The sequence below is a fragment of the Pelmatolapia mariae genome, linkage group LG20, assembly GCF_036321145.2.
Source record: "Pelmatolapia mariae isolate MD_Pm_ZW linkage group LG20, Pm_UMD_F_2, whole genome shotgun sequence".
Taxonomy (NCBI): Eukaryota; Metazoa; Chordata; class Actinopteri; order Cichliformes; family Cichlidae; genus Pelmatolapia; species Pelmatolapia mariae.
In genome coordinates, this window is record NC_086244.1 from 16290816 (window position 1) to 16312705 (window position 21890).

The 21890-nt window shown below is 42.1% G+C and overlaps 1 protein-coding gene across 1 annotated transcript; it reads right to left on the minus strand.

Moving 5' to 3' along the window:
* Nucleotides 1-851: 851 nt before the first annotated feature.
* zer1 (zyg-11 related, cell cycle regulator) lies at nucleotides 852-21104 on the minus strand. The gene is made up of 16 exons (XM_063464171.1): nucleotides 20983-21104; nucleotides 18939-19155; nucleotides 18703-18853; nucleotides 16442-16896; nucleotides 13104-13277; nucleotides 12901-13015; nucleotides 12630-12776; nucleotides 12361-12534; nucleotides 11786-12001; nucleotides 11165-11206; nucleotides 10385-10504; nucleotides 9675-9790; nucleotides 9374-9562; nucleotides 9181-9278; nucleotides 6257-6359; nucleotides 852-5737 (listed from the first exon to the last, which is right to left on the minus strand). Exons 2-16 carry the CDS (start codon nucleotides 19103-19105, stop codon nucleotides 5650-5652), a joined length of 2355 nt encoding a protein of 784 aa, XP_063320241.1. The 5' UTR covers nucleotides 19106-19155; nucleotides 20983-21104; the 3' UTR covers nucleotides 852-5649.
* Between the last annotated feature and the right edge of the window lie 786 nt (nucleotides 21105-21890).

A 21890-nucleotide genomic window follows, 5' to 3' on the forward strand; every position in this document is an offset into this window, starting at 1 on the left:
TATATCATTATTTAGTTGAAAGCAGGTGAAGACTGAAATGTCTGCCTGTATATTTCAGGTTGAGATTAAATACATATAAAATGCAGAGTTTTTTAACTTGCAAAAGGTAAATATTTAAGAAGTGTGCACATATAGCCAGTATACTCTTAGCACTGGATCCCAAGCCTGGAGAAATGGGGAGGGCAGCATCAGGAATACAGCAAGTTTTAGCCAGTGATCATTATTTAAATCTGAAGGTACAGACAGACGAACTTTACATTACTGTATTTGAAAGTGGTACAATCACAGCAGTTTTTGACTGTGTAAAGTATTTTTGTTTGGTTGAATTTCAGTCCTCTGATAAAGGTGATTTAATGCTGATTTATTATTTTTATTATTTTTTAAAATAAAAAACTAACTTGTTATAATAGATTTGTAAGGAGCTGCTAATGTCACATATAAGGCAAGCTTCTTTTTCTTGGGCACACAAAATGCCCCTATTACTGAATTGCAGTTTGTTATCTACATGAGGAAAGGCCCTCGAATTTGGACTTTGCTAAATCAGTGGTCCCCAAAAAACCAGTCCGTGAGTCGTTTGGTACTGGGTATGAAATTCATGGTTTTAAGGGTTTTTATCGTTAACTCTGTTTCCCTGGCTCTTTTCCCGTGTGTTAGAAGAAATTCTTTTTTTTGGTACCAGTACTGATTTTATTTTGTTGTATTTATCCGTGACACCTTAAAGGCCAGTCCGTGAAAATATTGTCAGACATGGCAGGGTCCGTGGCGCAAAAAAGGTTGAGGACCGCTGGTCTAAATGTTTGAGGATTTAAAACACACAAACAAACAAGCAAACAAAAACAAAAAAAAACACATTATTTTTAAACCACTCCATCTTTATTGCTTTTTCATATTTTTACACCGATGTCCTGGAACTACTGAGATCAGGAAAACGTGGAACTCCAAACTGTCCAGATCCAAAGTTCTTCACTCCAGTTTGGACTAAACTTATCAGCAGTTACAAAACAAACTGAGAACAGAGTGTGGACAAACAGGAAACCTAGTGGATGAAATCTGAAAGGCTTTGCGACACAGCAGTTCTCTCTCTCGGTTTTTTTTTTTTATTATTATCAGTACATACATCTTCATAAATAAAGAACAGTCAAACCCAAAAAAATAATGTGTCCAGAAAGCATAAATGGAGACATTCAATGAACAGAACAGGCGACTGAGAAAGAAGATCTGTGCGACTCTAAAGAGCTTTGATCATACATCAAGTCCTCCTCATATTCAACTTCCACACACACTGAATCATCATGATCATCATGGTGACCGTGAGAAAGCAACAGAGACCTGCACCAATCTGATCCCTGAAATCACACAAAGAAAAACTGTACACGAGAACCAGGAAGCGCGTTTGGTGGGAAAACCGACGCGACTGATATGAAGTAGCTTAAATCCATCAGTCAGGCACCGCTCATGAGCATGAGGACTGTAACATTAAACCACAGGAAACAGGACAGCTGGTGATGTGTTCCTTCACTGGCGTCATCTGGGAGGGAAGCCCAGCATCAGAAGCCTGGTGAATCAAACTGCACTCCAACTAAATCCTGTTAACAGCATCAGCGCCGCTTTCACCCCATGAAGTGAAGACAGTACTTAATCCCTGTTCCTCCAGCCCCGCTCAGGCAATTTATTAAAGTGGCACCAAATCAATTCTGAGAATTAACGAATCACTGACGTAAAACTGCATTCAAAGAATAAATGAGTGTTTGGGGGCATTACATAAGGTTTAAAAAGAGGAGCCGAGGAAGGGCGATTATCCTCAGAGGAAAAGTCTGAAGCTAAAGTCGCAACTTTGTGGGAACAAACGGTAATATTCTTAAAACGAGAGGCATAATCTGTAAGGACTACTCTTATATTCTGAGGTATTATGAAATTATAGATTTTAATGTTAAGGAAAACAAACATTTCTGAGATGGTTGAAAAAAATGTGAGAAAAACTGCAATTTTATTGAAATCAAACTTGTAAAAATATCAAAAATGCTCTGAGATTAAAGCTGTTAATTCACTGGATACGACTGATCTCTGAGACAAAAAGTCAAAAAAAGAAAAAAAAATGAAAATCTAATATTGTTTCCTAGGTTTGCTGTTTATTTGCAAACAAAAAAAAACTACATTTTATATTCTCACAGAATATCAATCATAGGAAGGACAAAACTTTAATATAAATTAGTAAAAAAATTATTTTGATACAATAAAATCAAATTTAAATTAAAAGAAAATAAACTAATATGTATTTAGGTCATAAAGTTTGAATTTCTAAATTTGAGATGGAAAAACTAATATTCTTTGACGGTTAAAAACAAAGTCTCTCAGTACACTTCTAAGAAAGCACTGAAGTATTCGTTGAGGTTATAAAACTCAAAAGTCTTAAATTTGCAAGAAACATTATGAAACAAAGATTACGGTTGTAAAAACCTTTGAAATTTTCCTTTCAAAGTTTTACATTTTTGGAAATTAACAAATAAACTATGGACTATATTTGTCTCCGTGTTGAGCTTCAGGTTATTAAAGTCACACTGACCAATGTTAAACTGAGGTAGGAACCAATTTTGCTTTAAAAACTTGATTTAAAGACTAAAGGAGAGAAAATAATAAAAAAAAAACTGTAATATCCTCTGACATTAAACTGGTTAGTTTATGATAGAAAATTATATATTTAGAACTTATTTATTTATTTTCGATTAAAGAGCCACAGTCCTCCATCCTGTACTGTTTGTTCTTGCAGTTTAACAGATATTTTTGAAGGTTCAGAGTTTTTCCTCAGAAAAAAAAACAAAACAAAAAAAAACCAACAACCTGAAACTGCAGTTTAGAAATAAATAATTACAATAAGTCTGTAAAAACACTAAAATTCTTTAGAATTATCTGCATTTGGAAGTTTCTACCTACTAAGCTAAAAGCAACTTTTCAGAATTGAGATTGACATATTTTTTTTAAATTTTTTTAATAAAGTAAAGTTTGAGTTACTTAATAAATTAAGAATGCCGTTTAAAAGAGGAAATTCCTGAAGTCATCTTTAAAGCTACAAGATGAAAAATGCCAGTGAAGGAACTTTTTAAACTCAAAGACATCTTCAAGGTGCCCTGTGGAGGTTTTTCCTTTCTTTTTTCCACCACTAGGGGTGCTGTTGAGCTAAGAAAGAACTCTTTTCCTGGATTTCTGATTCAGGTGTTCAAGATATTCAGCTTTTGAATGTTTATTGTGAAACAAACAAGTTGACCTCGGGATCTCCACAGGGCATCTTCAGGGACACCACAGCAAACAGAGAGGAGAAATTCAGAGTCTGGTTGTTGTTAATGTGTTTAAATGTGTTAAAGTGTTAAGTTTAACCTTAATCTGGTCAGCAGGGGTGGGGATGAAACATGAAACTTAACCTCCCCTCCTTCTCGATCACTAAACCTTAATTTGAAACAAGTCAGATGTGATTTTTTTTTTTTTTTTAAAGATCCCATCACCAGTGTCGAACATACAAGTGAACACACAGTTTTATTTTCCTCCCCTTAGCGTTTCAAAATAAAACTGTTTGATTTAAGTGAAGGAGTTATTTTAGCAGCAAGCTGAACGACCAATAAACATGATGGGCCGTCAGGTGTCCTCAAAGGATAACCGTTTATCTTCCAACCTCCTCTCTTTTAGTATCATCTGGACCACTGGAAGCACCAGGGAGTTCAGAGGGGGAAATCCCGGGTTCTGGGCTTATAACACCACAGAGAGAGCAGTACGAAGCATCAAAGCTCTAATAAAGGCCAAGTATGTGGACACGTGAGTAGACCTGTAGAGGAACTCCAAAGGCTTTCCATGAGCCTGTGTTTCCAGGTGTTTAGGTGTCCAGCTGTACTGGATTATTGTTGTTTCATTTAATTTAGTGTTGCGCTTCCAGAAGACTCAACTCTGTTAATAATGAAATGAAAATTGCTGAATATTTTACTGAGTTGAGTAGAGAGCTGTACTGACACTGATGGAGATTCTCATCATGTAGAACCGCTGAATGTGACACCACGGAGGTCTGGCATTGCACAGTCCATGTTTAGTGCTGTAAAACAAAGCATGAGAGTCGAGGTCTGCATGTCTGGGTCTTTTTTCCATTAGACTTCTATAATCTGACTTCACAGGAGTCACCCCCTGCTGGACATTAGAAGTAACACATGTCTGCCCAAAAGGCTATGTGAATCTTTTGATATACAGTATATGTCCAAGTCAATTCACCCAGAGCCTGTGCAGGGATCATTTCTTACGGTCTGTCATCAGTAGCTCTTTGTTTGTATAGAGGCTTTATCACTTTGTATCTGGAAGCCTTAATGTCCACATACATTTGTCCATGAAGTGTATTTGCTTTGATTAATTTCACCTCCCTCTTAGTTTAAAGCTCACCGCTGCTTCCAGTAAGAGTTACCAGATAGGTTAAAGGTACTTTTTTGTTTTAAGTCTTTGTTTAAAAAGAGTTTAAAACCTAAACAAAAATCAAAAACACCAACAGAATGAGAAGAAATTACTACGTTGTTATGTATGGACCTGCAGAGATATCAACTCAAGTTTGACTTCTATACAACCAGAAGCCTTTTTCCCCCAACCCAAGAAGCTGCCCCCTGCTGGTCACTAGAAAGAATGTAGGTTTTATAATGTTAGAAAAAATGGATGCTACACTGGCCGACTGCACTTTTTGGTTCAAAGTATTGCACAACAGTACAGCCTGTCCCCATTAAAACCTCAGCTGATATCTCTGTAGCTCAGCACACAGACACGTTGGACATAATGTCAGAGCTGCTGTTTCTTTACAGTCTGTTGATACCTTGAGTTAACTTTAAACTCATTTTAAAAGCTGGAATCTGCAGTTTGAGTACCTTTAAGACGGGAGGCTGAATTACATGTGAATGGTCCTTTAAAGAGTTTACAGGACTGCTATGAATGATTCTGTGTATAGTTTCTTAGCACTGACCGCAAACAGCCAGACCTAAAGAGATTTAAATACAGCGTAAAGTCATGAGTGTTTACAGTTATATTATAAAACATACACACAGTAAAAGGATGAGACCCACACATAATATTTACATATATAAACAAAGAAGTCCATCATAGAGCCGTGAGGTCTGCAGCCCGCACACTTAATGGCTAATATTCACTGTACATGTGTCCCACGGCTCCGCGGCCTTCGCTAGCATGAGCGAGTGTGAGCTGAGGCCTCCGACTCGCCACGCGGCCTTTTTTTTGTTCGGTTACCGACAGCGAGCTGGGGGCGGCTGGCGCTGCCGTCTGCTGAGAACCGAGCATCACTACGGCTGTTTTGTTCTGGTTTAAACCTTTGACACGCAAACACACTCACACTCACACTGAGAAATAACAGTCACCCAACCCCACAAACCTGTCCCCAACAGAAGAGATGTGCAGCAGAGGTAAGCACCCTCACGACAAAATACCATGCACCACGTCTTAAGTTCTATGTGTCAAATATCAAACTGCTGTGAGGAGGGTCAGAGACACTGTTCTAACTCTACAAAAGAAGAAGAATTATAAGAATAATGCACACAATTGACCCTTGTGGTGATGATGGTGGGAGGGGCCTCAGGTTGGTTTTCTGGATATTTACTGGGAATTTCAGCTCCCTTGGCGTCACCCTCTCTGTCCAAAGTTTGCATCCTGTCCGGGATTTGTTTCCATCGGGTCTTCTTTGAAGTTTTCACAGTGCTCCATTACTTTTCTGCAAGAAGACAACAGTCACAGGTTGGAATTTTGACCAAGACGTTCTTAATTTGTAAAAAATATATATTTATCTAATTTATTTCCATGGAAATCATCTGTGAAGCCACATCAGTGTTAGTTTCTTTGCTGTGCTGGGAGCCGGTCGTGACTGGTGGGCTTTATTTCTCAGCTAGCGTTAGTTTGAGTCAGGAAAGATCCCATTTTTAAAAAATTGAATTACCATCTATTAAGGTAATGGCATTAAAGCACCTAACAGTAGAAAAATGTCACCTGATACATGTTTTAAAAAAAAGTGCTTGTGATATCTGACCTGCTGTGTTTGTAAGAAAAAAATACAGAAATATGTGATTCAGCCTCAAACACTCGGTGATCAGCCCCAACAACTCTTATCATCCTCTCTGCTGAATGCAACAGAGGGCTTCTAAAAGCAGGAAAATGAGGCTTTCTGGCTGCTGCCCAGCCTCTGACTCAGTTACCACATCACCACACAGTTTGTTCACAGAGCCGTCAGTCTCACCGGGCCATGTCCTTTGTGTCCGGATGTGAGCTCTCCAGCTCCAGAACTTTCTCCAGAAGAGTCATTCCTCCTTCTTTTATCAGCAGAGGACAATACTTGCTTGCTGCAGAGTAGGAAAAATGCAAATGGAACAAGTGTGAGATTCCCAGAGAGTGGACTGGATAGAACATTAGGCCCAAAAGAAGCAGGTAAAGAAAATAAAAAAAACAAAACAAAACAAACAAAGCAGTTTGGAGACAAGTAAACAAGTAAAGATAATAGCCACGTCCAAATTCATAGGCTGCATCCTCCTACCCGCCTACCCGACCTTCTGAGGACCCGGCCTTCGCGTTCTACGTGGGCCGGGTCCTCAGAAGGTCGGGTAGGCCGGAAGTGAGTGGCTGTGAAATTGGACGGTCTAGCCTTCAGATTTGCGTCATCGCTGTGTCAGTGGAGTTTAATAAACTTGGCCGTCTGCTCCTTTCTATCTAAAATATAACAGGACACTGATGTAAATTTTCAATCATCTCACACTTCTGTTTAATCAGTTTTCTGTTTGATGCTTATTCAGCTATGTGAAAACTATAACTTTAATCTCAGCCAAACCGATTTACTCACGAACAAATAAAACACTGAAAAAAAGCCAAACAATAATATTTTTAAATTATCTAAGTGACTTATACAGGGTGGGCCATTTATATGGATACACCTTAATAAAATGGGAATGGTTGGTGATATTAAAGTCCTGTTTGTGGCACATTAGTATATGTGAGGGGGCAAACTCCTCAAGATGGGTGGTGACCATGGTGGCCATTTAGAAGTCGGCCATCTTGGATACAACTTTTGTTTTTTCAATAGGAAGAGGGCCATCAAACTTATTGGTAATGTCACAAGAAAAACAATGGTGTGCTTGGTTTCAACGTAACTTTATTCTTTCATGAGTTATTTACAAGTTTCTCTTTGTTCACAGCCATTGACATGTCGAAGAGGTTAACACGTGAGGAGCGGATCGAAATTGTGTTGATATCTGGTGAACGCAGTAACCGGGTCATTGCAGCAGATTTCAATGCAAGACACCCTACGAGACCACCCATCTCCCATGCTACAGTTAGCAAACTGCTTGCTAAGTTTTGTAAAACTGGTTCAGTGTTGGATTTGCCAAAATGAGGACGCAAGAAAACTGTCACTAATGAAGAAACATCAGTGGCTGTCCTAGCTTCATTCAGCAAGAGCCCACAGCGTAGCACTCGCCGCATGTCACTGGAGAGTGGCATTAGTCGAACATCCCTTCGGCGGATATTAGCTACTCACAAATGGCACCCTTACAAATTCCAGCTACTGCAGCATCTCAATGAGGATGACCCAGATCGGCGCACAGAATTTGCAGAATGGGCAAAACAAAAATTGGAACAGGACCCTCAGTTCACACAGAAGATTTTGTTCAGTGATGAGGCAAACTTTTATGTGAATGGTGAAGTTAACAAACAAAACCACCGCTATTGGTCTGACACTAACCCACATTGGATGGATCCCTCCAAGACTGTTGGAACAACAAAAGTGATGGTTTGGTGTGGTATATGGGGTACAACGATAGTGGGTCCATTCTTCACCAATGGAAACCTCAAGGCCACTGGATATTTGAAATTGCTACATGATGATGTGTTTCCCTCTTTATGCACTGAAGCTGGCACTTTCCCTGAGTTTTTCCAGCAAGATGGTGCACCACCACATTATGGGTGCCAGGTCCGAGCATTCCTAGATGAACAGTTTCCTGGAAAGTGGATTGGTCGTCGTGGGCCAGTTGAATGGCCCCCAAGGTCTCCCGATCTGACCCCCTTAGACTTTTATCTTTGGGGTCATCTGAAGGCAATTGTCTATGGTGTGAAGATACGAGATGTGCAGCACCTGAAACTACGGATACTGGATGCCTGTGCTGGCATTTCTCCTGCGGTGTTGCTATCAGTGTGTGAAGAGTGGGAGAAGAGGGTTGCATTGACAATCCAACACAATGGGCAGCACATTGAACACATTTTATAAGTGGTCAGAAACTTGTAAATAACTCATGAAAGAATAAAGTTACGTTGAAACCAAGCACACCATTGTTTTTCTTGTGACATTACCAATAAGTTTGATGTGTCACATGGCCCTCTTCCTATTGAAAAAACAAAAGTTGCATCCATGATGGCCGACTTCTAAATGGCCACCATGGTCACCACCCATCTTGAGGAGTTTGCCCCCTCACATATACTAATGTGCCACAAACAGGACTTTAATATCACCAACCATTCCCATGTTATTACGGTGTATCCATATAAATGGCCCACCCTGTATATCATGTTTAACCTGAGCAGAGAAAGACCGTGAGGGGTTGGAAAACAATGTGTGGGAAGTTCGCTGTTATCCGCCCGGTTAGCTATCGAGCTGGTGGGTAACAGACGTCTCAGAAAATGTCTGAACACTTTTTCAAATACGTGACGTCTTGATAAATCGAGCAGATACTTGAAGTTTACACAGCTACATTCTCGCCTGAAAATATCTGAAAAGTTTATTTTGTGACCCAGAAAGAGTAATAAGAGTGGCAGCCGCATTGTTGGAAACTGGAATTGGCTGGGCCGCGCTATGAATTCTGGGATATGGTGGGCCACGAAGGATACACCCGACCCATCCTTCAAATCTGGGGAAAAGGAGGACGCATTTGACGGCTGCATTTGGAGGAGTCTACGAATTTGGACAGCCTTAGTTGTGTTTCTTCGTTGTGCTGTGACGTAATCAGCCTACAAATGCAGCCTTAGGAGGATGCAGCCCATGAATTTGGACAACCCCAATGTTTCACATATACCAAGTTATTCTGGTCTGTTAGGCAAGTCAGGTGACATATAAACCCTTCAGGACAGCTTTAGGGGTAAACGACACACGCTGCGCTCTCAAAGCCTCTTGATACTCACGGTAAACTGACACCAGGTTGTAAAGAGCCCATGTGGCCCAGTGCTGACTGACAGGGGAGATGCTCTGAGGCAGCAGTCGCAGGATGGGCTCGAATGACCTGAGAGAGGACCATCGCTTTGTTAATACATTCAGACAGGACAAGCCACCAGCGGCTGTGGAAGTTCACTGTAGAGGGGAAACGTAATCGATCACCTGTAGTTGATGTTGCGCCGCGAGCTGACGTCCCAGCTCTGGATGGCTTCCCACATCTTCTCCATCACCATGTCTCTCCGCGGCTCCTCCATCTTCCAAACCTCAGGCCCGTCAAACATGATGTGCGAGAGCACTCCACAGGCGTTGTACGACACCTCAATCCCATCGGCCTTACTGTCCAGCAGGTTACTGCAAAGAAAACAGACAGAGAAGAGGACATGAAGAGGCTGAGAGGAGAGACTGTGCGGACCAATAGTAATCACCAACAGAGTCTCAGTCCAGGTGTTTCTGCCTCTGGTACCTGAACACTGTGATGAACTGTGGGGTGAGCAGCTGTGGCCTCAGAGCTTTGACCTCAGCCACGTTTCCCAGAAGACCCAACATGTTGCGATGAAGCTCCTGCTTGTCTGGAAACTCCTGCAGACAGAAATCATACAACATGAGATGAAAAATTTTAGAAATGATGGCACAGCGAAATTCTCCATGACGATTGCAGAACTGTATAGTCAAGTGATAATTGTATTCCCTCAAATCCACTCAGTGTTTACAGGTGAAGACAAATTTCAGACCAAACTTACAACAGAAAAAAACCCCATAAAAAGCGAAAATGTAACTACTCTTTGAAAGGAACATAACAGCAAAATAAAGGTACTCACTAAGTTTAAGGATAATGGTGAACTTTTTTTTAAACTGTTTCCTCTGACACAAAATTAATTTTGACAGAAATATTTATTTTAGTATTTTTCAATTATTACACTTATCATCACCTTAACAGTGTGTGTACACGAGCTGCACACGAGTAGTGAAAGAAGGGCTGCACTTTATTTTATACTCCTAACAGCTCCTTTCATGGTTTTGGCTTTAATAAAAAAAAGCGATCGTTGTTCTCGAGTCATTTCTTGTGAATCGAGCATCTTTCTATTTCAGTTCTGAAGAATAACGAGCAGCCTGGCTCATCTTCATCATCATAGTTTTGTTTTCAAGACACAGACGGGTGCAGCGTGGACTCACCTGCAGACACTCCAGGAACAGGCTCATGCCCCGACAGTTCAGGAACATCTGACAGTTGTCGGGCGTCTCGTCTGTGATGTTCCACAGGGCGCTCCAGGAAAACTCCATCACCTGGTCACACTGAGACACACACGCAAACACAAAACATCTGCTTTAAACAACAAAACAAAATAAAGTATAACTGAATAAAGGTTAGTTTTCATTTAAACAATGATGATGAGGAGGAGGAGGATCTGTTTCCTGCTTCCAGCAGGTGGAAGTGTTATGTTTTCAGTGCTGCTTGTTTGCCTGCTTCTCACCAAGAATAAATAAAAACAACAAAAACTGGACTTCAGGAGATTTGGTGGAGCACAGACAAAAGAAGAGACGCTGTAACACTGTAACACCTTCTCAGTCATTATAAATGTCTGGGAATTTTCAAAATTAAATACCTCCACATTTGTTTCACTAAGAGGGAGATATCCCTAAACTACATTCAAGGCATAAAATACTACAAACACTCTGGCATATCAGTTTAGTCACATGGTTACTGAGCTGAGTTTAGTAATCATGGTTTTAATAGTAAAGCAGGGCTCATTTTGATGTATACAGTAATATTAAAAATAAGCATGAATATTTCTCTAAAATGAGCCAGTGCCACTAGCCTGTAGGCCGTGAAGAGATGATTAAACTTTGGTGTCAATCCGGGGCGCTCTCAGTGAGAGAGAGTGCATCGGCCTTTGTGAGCACTCTTTCAGTTTCTAAAACCCACATATAAATCTGTAAAGCACTTAAACTCACCATTCTGTCCTGTAACTTCTTCTGAATTAAATTCAGCATTGTCTGAGAATGAGAAAAGAGTCAGGAATGAATTTATCACCTGTATAATCAGCAGCTGATTTCAGTCAAAATGCAACACAAACATGAGAAAATGCAGCGTTGCTACAGAGAAACAATCCTGAATCCACTTTGAAGGTAAGACACCAGCAACAGACTCCTGAAGGCTACCTTTACTATAACGTTTGCTTTAAGTTATCGTAAATCAGACTAAATAATGCTGCTACAGCCATATATCACACCATAGATGCAGTACAATTTTAGCATGTTAGCCTATGGTGAGTGCGATGGCATGTTGGTATAAAATTCAAATTACAGAGCACGTTCTTTTTCCAAACATGGCTAAAGCGCTGAGATTTGATCTGAAATATCTGCACTGCTGTCATCACGTGCTCTCAGTGTGTTCACACAGCTTTCCTCTGGGTGCTCTGGTTTCCTGCCACACCAAAAATAAGCTTGTTAGATAATAGGAACTCCTGCTGCTGACCTTGACTGGCTGTAAGTAACAGGCCTGAGATCTGAAGTGGATCACCGACTTCTACACTAAGGAGGAAATTTATCCAAGACTTTCCAAGGTTTATTTACCCTCACAAATCCCATCTTGCCCACAGCCTCCTTATGGTGGTTGTCCACCTGGCAGACCAAAGCATTGCAGAGGTGCACGGCGATTCTCTGGATGGACTCATCCTGCCGGGCCGGCTCCAGGATCTTCAGCAGCAGCTGGTTGACGCGGCTGTACTGGAACTCGAGCTCCTCTGGGATGCTGAAGTTGCACAGAGTCAGGCAGCAGTTCCTCTGGACCTGGTGAGGAAACAGGAACTCACAGATTCACAAATCAAATGTAATCGAAGAGCGTGATTCTAAATATATGATGGCCTTTGTTAATAATCAACTGATGGCTAAGATGCATAGTCAAGGTTTCCTATCAAATAGTGGTCCTGAACAATTTCTGAGCCCTTTCTGATCTCCCAATCCTGCCCCCAGACGCCGTTTTATACATACTTCAGTCCTACAATAAAAACGCAACTGAAGGTTTTAGAGCTTCACATAACACAAAATCTGCCCTTCTGCTTTAATTCTGTTAGTGTGGCCACTGACCATAACACTCTGCTCAGCTTATTTATGCAGCAGCTGGTTCATGGGGATGATATCAGACTTACAGTGACCTCCTGGTAGTGCTCCATCCCATTCAGCACCACCTGAATGACCTCCCGCCGTAACCGCACACTCTGATCGCTGCGGTACTCGGTGTTGGTCAGGTAGAAAAGAGCGGCGCTGCCCGTCACCTGGATGCTCTTATCGTATTTATGGCACTTCAGTGCTGCGATGACAAGCTGCAAACAAGGAAACAAAGGTTTCAGGGAAGGAATGAGAAGCAGTCAGGAGAGATGATCACAGGAAGTCATTGAAGGAGAACTTTAAGTCCTACCTGCAGAGCGCGGAGCAGCTGGCTGCAATGTTGTATCCTGGCGATGTCAAAAAGCTGATTGATGGCTCTGTGGGCGAGCTCAGGGCGAAACTCTGTGTAAGCCTCGATGGCGTTCAGGACCTGGTCTTCATTCTTTGATCCAGTCACCTGAAAAAGTCCAGAAACACAAAGATTTAACCAACAAAACAAACCTTGAATAAAGCACTATAGATGGTATTAATCTGCAGTTCAGCCTGGTGTGATCAGCTGAAAGAAACCCAGGTTCAGGTACCTTATAGGCAGGGATGTGCGTCACATTACAGAGGGTGGTGTCGTACAAGCCCAGAAACTGCAGGGGCCTCTTCAGCTCCTGGAAAGGGTAGATGCTGCTCTTGCACGGTTCAGTGCTAATGGAGAGAAAAACGCAGCTTGTTAAGAACCTCATTTATCATCTGAGGGTCAATAAAGGGAGATTCCAGCCTCATCGTTACCCACCTTGGACGCCCCATCGCTTCTTCAAAGTGTGGAACTGTGCAGTTGTCTAGCATGATGTGACCCGAGATGTCCAGGGACATCAGGTGTACCAGACGCTGGACGATGGCCGTCAGGATTTTCTTGGTCATCTTAAACTTTGAGATCCGCCTGCTCTCCTGGGAGATGTCGAGGTGCCTGAAGGAGGAGGGAGTGTCATCAGTGACTATTTTTCAAGTGATCAGTGGGCATACAAGGGGAGCTACACATGTATTAAAATGACAAAATGCAAACTGCTCTCAGTTTATCACAGTTTTTTTCCTTCTCTTAGCTCAGGATGATGTCACCAAGGAGGGATTTCCCAAATATGGTCTTCTAAGGTCCACCCACTTGTGTTTACGAGGGGCAGCTAATCAGAAGAGGGTTGGCTTAAATGGGGAGGAGCTGAAGCAGGTTGTTTGCGCTTGAAAAATAAAACCAGGCGCTGAAACTGAGCAGAAAAGTTACTTTTAACTTGGACTTCAGTAAAATATATAAAAATATTCTAATAAACGCCCTGCGACAGACTGGCGACCTGTCCAGGGTGTACCCCGCCTCTCGCCCTATGACAGCTGGGATAGGCTCCAGCGCCCCCCGCGACCCTGGAAAGGATAAGCGGAAGTGAATGGATGGATTCTAATAAACGTCAACCTAAAGTTTAACAGCAAAATATGTATGGGGACACTATAAATGCATTACTTTGCCTACTGGCCACAGATTTATGTGCATTTGCTCCCCAATCTATAAACAAGCTTAATGACATTTTACAGTCCAGTACCACGAAATTTTGTGCTTCTTCTTGATCACTGAATATAAAATCTTTACCAAGTCTTTCATTGAAGATTGAGCCGTTTAGCCAAAATGACAGGGAGTCTGTTTTGACAAATAAAGATGACGCTTTAAAATCTAAGAACACTGCATCAGGTGTGAAGCACAGCAGTGGTAGCATGATGCTGCATGGCTGTTTTGCTGCCAGTGGTACTGCTACAATGAAAACCGACTACCTCCATTCTTCAATTCTTCAACTTCAAATCAACATCTAGACGGCTTAAACTTAGACATAGTTTGATGTTCCAACAGGACAGTGATCCCAAACACATCAAAGCTGGTCTTAGAATAAATAAAGCAGGCAAACATTAAGCTTCTGGAAGCTTAATGTTAACCCAGGAGTCCATGCCCTCCTGGGTTTTAATTGCACCTTAGAACACACATACATCAACACTACATATGAGCGGGTAGAGGGAGGTTTGGAGTCTTCTCACACCCCCGGTCTCTGCGGCCTGCTGGAGCGGGGGGGCTAGGAGGAGGAGTTGGCCGTCCGACTGGGGTCTGGTGTGTGGGGCCTCCCTGCTGCTGCGGAGTCGGGGCAGTCTGCTTCTCCCCACTGCAGGGAAAAGGGTAACACCACCTGGGTCTGGGTGCAGTTTCCCCCTCCAGGGGCAAGGGTACCTAGACCCGGTTCTTAGAGTACGCTTGGGGAGTGTGATTGTGTGTACAGCGTCTCTTTATGTCTGTCTCCACGTTGGTTGAGTGTGGAGTAATTGCCTATGAGAGCATGAGGGTGGGAATGGATGTTTGTATTTGAGTGTGCCTGTATGTCTGTGTCTATATGTCAGGTTGGGTATCAGACGCCACCTCTCTGGGGACATCTCAGGCCCTCCAAGGTTTGGAGGCCTATCTCCCCCCACCACTTCCCCTGCCGGTGGCAGACGCCCTCAGACATCGGTGCGTTGGTGGTTCTTTGTGTCCGGGGGTGGGCGTCCGGGTACACACCGGCTCACTCCTTGGTGGCTGCTTATCGGGGCCTGGAACCTGGGGCTCGCTCGGGCCACTTCGGGGGTGGGGTGCCCTCGGCCTCTCGGCCTGGGGCTCGGTCACTCAGGCGCAGCTGGCTGCCGGCGGAGCTCACGGGCACGTCACTGCAACCCCCCCTGGCTTCTGCTCCGCGGCTGCTGAGTGATCCCTCATCTGGGATTCTCCTCAGCTCTTTCTGGGACAGTGGCGCAGCTGCCCCTCTGTTGGTCTTCCTTGGTCTCTTGTGTTCTGGGGGCCTCTGGATGTCTGGAGTTTTGATCTCCTCCATACCTGCTTCATGCCCTGGAGGATGGGACTGTGGCCCCCCACACCCTCTAGCAGATCATTACATTAAGGAACCTTTTAAATACAAGCGCGCTCATGCTCACAGGTGTACACACAGGTGATCACACACACAAACTACACCCTTTTTGGCTCCTACCTCAAAGCACACTGTGCGCTGTCGATCTTACGTGCTGCACAATAATGTTTAATATTAAGTATTTAGTGTTATATTCCCATATATCATTGTGATGTTGTTTATTCTATTACTCTCGTTTTCTTCTGCTTGTTTTCTTTTTTCTTTCTCAACAGGTGATCCAGGTGATCGATATATGTATTTTTTGTCTGCTTATTTTGTTGGTTTTTGTTTTTTGCCCTTTATCCCCGTCCCTCTTCTCCGCTGTTTTTTTTTTTCCCCCCCTCTTTCTTTCTCCCTTTTCTTTTCCCCTGTCCCGTATCTAGCAAGTAAAAAAAAAAAATAATAAAATAAAATAAACAATAAAAGGTAAATCAAATGGACCATTACGGCAAGGCTGGGATGGTCCATTTGGTAAAGTAAATCCGTTGGGCATCTTTCTTCGCCTTTAGACAATAATTCTGATGGCAAAAGAACCAAACGGGACAGGTTTAAAAAAAAAAAAAAAAAAAAAAGCTTCTGGAATACCCTTCCTGCTTAAATGCCGGAGTTCGTGCCAGGACACCAAACAATTTAAATGTGATCAAATATCCAGCCAGAATTATCAGGGAAGCTTGTTGATGGCTACCAAAGCATCTGGTTGCTGAGGACTCCTCAGCAATTTGCTAAGGGACATTTAACCAAATATTAGTGGAGATATATGCTTTTAACCATGTGTGGATTATAGAAAATCCAAAATAAAATCAAACTTGTGCACTCAGTTCTTGTTTGTTTGTTTGGCTTTTTTACAGTCCTTACAGATGTATGCGGTACAGTCATTTCACAGAACAGTTTAAAGATATCATTAAAAGCCCAAGATTCCCCATCATTCATGCCCATGATTAGTTTATGGAAACTTCAGTGTCTGATGAAAGGTCTCCTTTTACCTACAAGAGATGACCACAGCAGATAGATCTGAATTTTTGATTTGGCACTGATTTTCACACTGGTTGCCCTCTTTGACCCTTCTGTGGATTTAGGTCTCCTCCCAGTCTTGAACCAGACATTAATACTTTTTATTTGATGTGTTAAATGAACGTTAACCCCTCATCCCCCATCCCACAGAGCTTACCTGAGATTAACGAGCTCCAAAACTGTGCTGATCAACTCCTCAGATAGGTCCACGTTGTAGAGAACAAGAGAGGCCAGTCTGTCCCTCCACTGGGTGAGAAAAGATGTCCCCAGTAACTGTACATTGGACAGATCTAGCGAGGTGAGCGACTTCAGGGGTTTGAGCAGTGTCTCGGGGTCCAGCTCCTTCGGCATGCCACCCAGGTTGAGCAGCCTGAGCCGGTTGAATCCCTGGAAGTTAAAGTCTGTTTCTAAAGCATGCCGAGAGGCGGGGCTCTCCTCCTCGTCCTCGTCTGTGTCCTCGTTGCAGGCGAGCGGGGCGCCGCACTTCCTGTAGAAGATGTTGCTGCAGCCGAAGAGACAGAGAGACACCAAAGTGTCGCGGAAGCAGGACAGCGCTTTCAAGCTGCGAGACGACAGGTTGTTGCAGTAGGTGAGGTGGAGCTCGATCAGGTCCTGCACACAAAGGCAGTGATTAGTGAGGCCAAGAGAAGAAACCACTGACATTAACTTCTCACTGTCTCTATATCATGAAATTCCTGTCAGACGGGGTTTTCCCAGGCTTGAGACATGTTAGGAGAATTCTCTCCTTCCTCCAGTTTTGTGCATTTACTTCAAATAATTAGCATTTTTGATGATAACAAGGTCAGAAAAATACATCAGATTTCAGTTAAACAAGGCATTCATTCACTTGACTTTACACTCTAACCGTGCTTACTGCCATGCAAAGCCTTGTTCTGAGCTCATGTTTCCTTCACACAGGTTTTATTTGTGCGGGCCACCAGTGAGGACAATGCCAGTCACACTTAATTTACTAGCAAACATTTCCCTCACTCATATTTTGAAAATTCAGTTGCTGTCAGCTCTAGCACTTCATGTCTCCACTGGCTGGCTCTCTGGGAACGTTGCTGCTGTGCCAGTCCTCGATATAAATCCTCAGAGAGGATGTCATCCAGCAGTCAGATAGACTCCAGCTCCTCCATCTTGGACTGCAGCTGCTAGTGCTTGCTCTGCAGCCTCGGCTTGTTTAGATTAGAAGCACATAGACCACTTCTCCACCTGCTGCAGGTTCTCCTTAAAGTGACCCACCACCAACTACAGTCAAGAAGGTAAAGCTGGAGTCTGTTCAACAACAGAATGAGAGACATGAGGAATACTGATTTTATAGCTGCATGTTCGACATTGTTTTTTTCAGCTTTTTAGTTTATTAATAACCTGTGGATGAAACCTCATGGCAGATCTGAAACACAGGGACACTGTGTGATCACACAATAGCAACCCACCAATCACAAGTTAGCCCCACCCTAAATACTCCCTGCTTTGATGCCCTTTTTGACTCTACTTTTCTGAATTATGGTCCCATTAGAGTCTGAGATCATAAACTCATCAGGAAAGTCTCTACTGAGGTCAAAGGTCAAGTGACAAACAGATTTATACACAATCAGACTTGTTTTTTAAAACCAGGGCAGTTCACATCAGAGGACACAACACTACAGCGGGAGCTGAAAATAGTTTTTGCTGTTGTTAGTCTTTTATATGTAGTGTTATCACTATTTAGGACAAACAGTCCAGAATCCACACACAGTAACACTGTGATCCAGGAGGGGAACGAGCAGCCACATCTCCATGGGACACATGAAACTCTGCTCACTGTGCTCCCTCAAGCTCGTCTATCTCAGTGCCCAAGGTTGTGTTTAATGTTTTGCTGCTGTAACGCAGGAATTTATGGATAAATACAGTTTATATAACTTCATCTTATCTAAATTATACAATTTTTTTCTGCTTAGAGACATTTTAGGAGAATTCCCTTGTCCCTTATAATTTTATTTAAATCTGATTTGTTCAGTTTTGTGAGAAACCCACTGCAGGTGTAATACCTGAGACTCCCCATCAACTTTTAGAACTGAAGAAACCTTTTGGATCACAGGCGAGACATCTTCAAGAACCCACAGGAAGCCGAGCTGCCTTAAACTCAAGCATTTTAAACTATCCAGTGTTTAAATGTTAACACTCCGTCATATGTTCTGTCAGCTACACCATCCACCTTCAATGCAGTTTTTCTTCCATGATTTCTGATACTTTATGGATAATTTATCTCAAAACAGAGATTTTGTTTTTTAGAATAAGTACCAACCAGAAGTTAGAAGCAGCACTGGCTGAACAAAAACAAATTTTCTTAATTTTTGGTGGGTTTCGATGGTCATATCTCCTGCCAAAAGCTTAAACTGGTGTGGTTACTCTTACCACCTTGTTGCCTCCCACCTGTTTTTTGATGGCTTCCAGGTCTCTGTCACGGACAAAGTCCTCTCTGAGCTGCACCCGGGTCAGTCTGGTGCTCCGGGGGTCTGAGAAGAGCTGGAAGAAGCTCTCCTCTGGTTCAAAGTTACTGTCTGTGTGGACCAGTTCCATGTATCTGTAAAAAAACAACAACAACAAAAAACAATTAAAAGTCCATGGCTACTGACATGACAGGCTGAACCCTTTAGACTATTACTCACGTGTTGACCAGCTTGTCGCAGATCTCGCTGGGGAGGAAGATGTCTGAGCGCAGGCACAGCTTGTTCCTGAAGCCCTGGTAGCACATCGTCTTCTTCAGGTTCCTCAGGCAGAAGACAGTCGCCAGAGTCATGAGGCTGTCGGGGTTGTCTCCTGCTTTGGCTGCCATGTTCGCCTCTTCTTCTCTGGCTCAGATCAAGACGGGGCAGTGCAGGGGACCTGTGAGAATAAAACGAGTGAAGCATTTCTAATGAAACAGAAGAAAAAAAATAGTTCCCTTTTCTAAGCCTTTAAACCAGAGAACATGTTTGATTTTCCCAACTAAACAGCACCCAAATTTGCTCAGTAACAGCTGTAAGAGACAGATCAGTTTAGCCTCGGATCGCTCGTGCAAATACATTCACTGGAGATTTCTGGGCTATTTCAACCCATAAATATTCAGGCAATAGAAGAACTACTTCCTTCCAAAGTATGACCATAATGATCCCACCACATACACTTTACTCGGACAATTAGGTATATTTAGCAAGTAAATTTAGCATTTTTAAGTTACAGTCAGGGTTTTTATACTGCTCAGAATGGACCTTTGAGGAATGACTTTGCTCAGAAAAACAACTGGCCCACAAGTACTTTAGACAATGATTGTGGGGGATCACATGAGCATTTTCCTGTTAATTTTGGCCATTTGATTAAGAAAATTGGTGACTTTCTTTAGGCGGAAGGCCAAAGCGCTTCTATGCGTTAGCAACCTTGGTACTATATTTGATATATCAGGTAACTATACGGTTTTACAGATCATAACATTGTTTATTCTAGAAGCCCTATGTTATTTTTAGAGCAATTCGAGTGGTGTGCTTACAACCTTTTAAGCCTTCCTCTTGTGGTGAAATGATTATCATCAGAGCTATGTGCATATGCAAAAACATTTCTTATTTCTAATCAAATAGACAAGCAGACTGCGCCTGCAGTTTTGAGTTAACTCCACTCAAAACTCGGTCCCTGTCTCATTCATGACACAATAATTATTTAAACACTTATAATCATATTTTTATAGATGCTGACACTTTTATTTTGAGTTTAATTGGTGAAAATCACAATAAACAGAAGTACTTTGATCGTGAAACTGCTATTATCCCCCTCAAACACACACAAATTTTCTGTACTTTTTAAATTAACATCAGGATTTTTTTTACCACCATAACCTCACATTGTGACTGCTCTGATCACTGCTATTACAAATGTTAAAATAAGATAATACCTGCCACTTAGCATTAACTGCTGCCTGAAACTGAATATATAACCAAATTATTTTTTGTAAACTCCACTGAAGGTTCAAACACTTAATTCTGCAAGTTGATAAAATACTTTAAATGCAAAACTTTTCTGTGGCATAAGCTGGGAGCTAAAGTGAGCTGTCTGCCTACAAACTCGCTGAGTTTTTGTCCTGTCAGTTAAATGAACATGTTTCTGTTAAAGGGCCTAACTGCTGTCACACAGCGTGTTTACACTTATTTGCATCTTTGCATACATGTTAGCATTTTACTTCTAACTGCTCTGTACCTCCTAACATTTTCTATAAACACATTTTTCGTGTTAATACCAAAAGGTGATCACTACTCCTGTTGGACTGAAGCCAGAGGTCCAGCTTTCACTGTTTTTTTTCTGTTGAGTTAGCCAAACACTCACACAGCAATGAATTCTGACTGTTACCAAGTTAGCAAGCTAGCTTAGCTAGCTACCTACACTGCAAAATAATTCCCTTTAACATCATTAACGCTGCGAGAAAACACACAACAGTCATGAGTGAGTCTCAACAGGCTCAAACACCGTGGATGAGCACTTGTTATTCAGAGTTTAGTTATAACTCGGGTCAGCAGTGGATTTCAGCGTCTGCATTAGCTCAAAGCTAACGATGACTTTCCCCCTGTGCTACGACGCTAGCAGACTTAGCCGGAGGAGCTAGCGCAGAGCTGTGCGTGTGTGAAGCCGGGATCCGAGCGCAGGGCAGCGGCATCTGAGTGCCAGGTTCCCCCGCTGGGGTCCTACCTTAGCTCTCGCCAAGGCTTCGCGTTCCGGTAGTAGCGACAAACTGATAATTATCAGCAGCCTTCACTCATCTGATTTTCGATTTCGCCCGATGTCAACAAACAGGCTCCGCCTCCTGCTACTTCTACAACTCTTCTTCTTCTTCTTCTTTTTCTTCTCCGAGGTCGGTGGCATCCAGCAGCCAGGTGTACTTCCGCCAGTGGAGTGAGGCTGATTCCAAATCTGCAGAAATACTCCTATAAATATGGATATCCAACAAAGTAATACATTAAACAATACCAGTAACGGTTCATTATTCACCTGTAAAGTTTACGTAAATCGCCACAAATAAAAAGATGTTTATAGTCACACATACTATTTGACGTGAACACCTATTTAAATTCTGTTAAACCCAAGATCGTTCGCAGATTAGTCCTTTATTTTCTTGCCTCTCAGCAGCCATCTTGGTCATCCCAGCAGTTCTTTTGAGTAATGGATCAAAAATCAAAATTAGACAAACCAAGATATTAAAAACATACAGGAAAAAGGTAAATGTATCTATATTCCCTTGTATGGAGGACGAAATCTGGTGAATTTTTAAAAAACAAAAACAAAACAAAACCTTGTTTTAAATTTTATTTGTCATTTGCACAAAAATTAGAAAAACTGACTTACCTTTGTATGTGGAAGACCTAAACTGCCACATGTTTAAAAAATAAAAATCAGAACTATGAACAAATGCTATTAAATAGAAAAAAAATGAAAAAAGAGAGAAAGTACAGGTATTACTCAGTTAAATAATTAATTTCCCTTCCTACAGGAAAATTAAAAACAAGACTGAGATTGTGCAAAAGAATAGCGCAAAGGTTTTGGGTAATTAAAGGATGCTGTAGTGCAATTATATAATAATAAGAACACTACAAAAAAGC

Bases quoted from the DNA above. Each gene is read 5' to 3' on its own strand.
- zer1 (XM_063464171.1), bottom strand. From the start codon at position 19,105: ATGGCAGCCAAAGCAGGAGACAACCCCGACAGCCTCATGACTCTGGCG. The intron at 18,854-18,938 runs GTGAGTAATAGT...GTTTTTTTACAG, and splicing joins TGCGACAAGCTGGTCAACAC to ATACATGGAACTGGTCCACA. The intron at 12,002-12,360 runs GTAAGTCTGATA...TTTCCTCACCAG, and splicing joins AGCACTACCAGGAGGTCACT to GTCCAGAGGAACTGCTGCCT.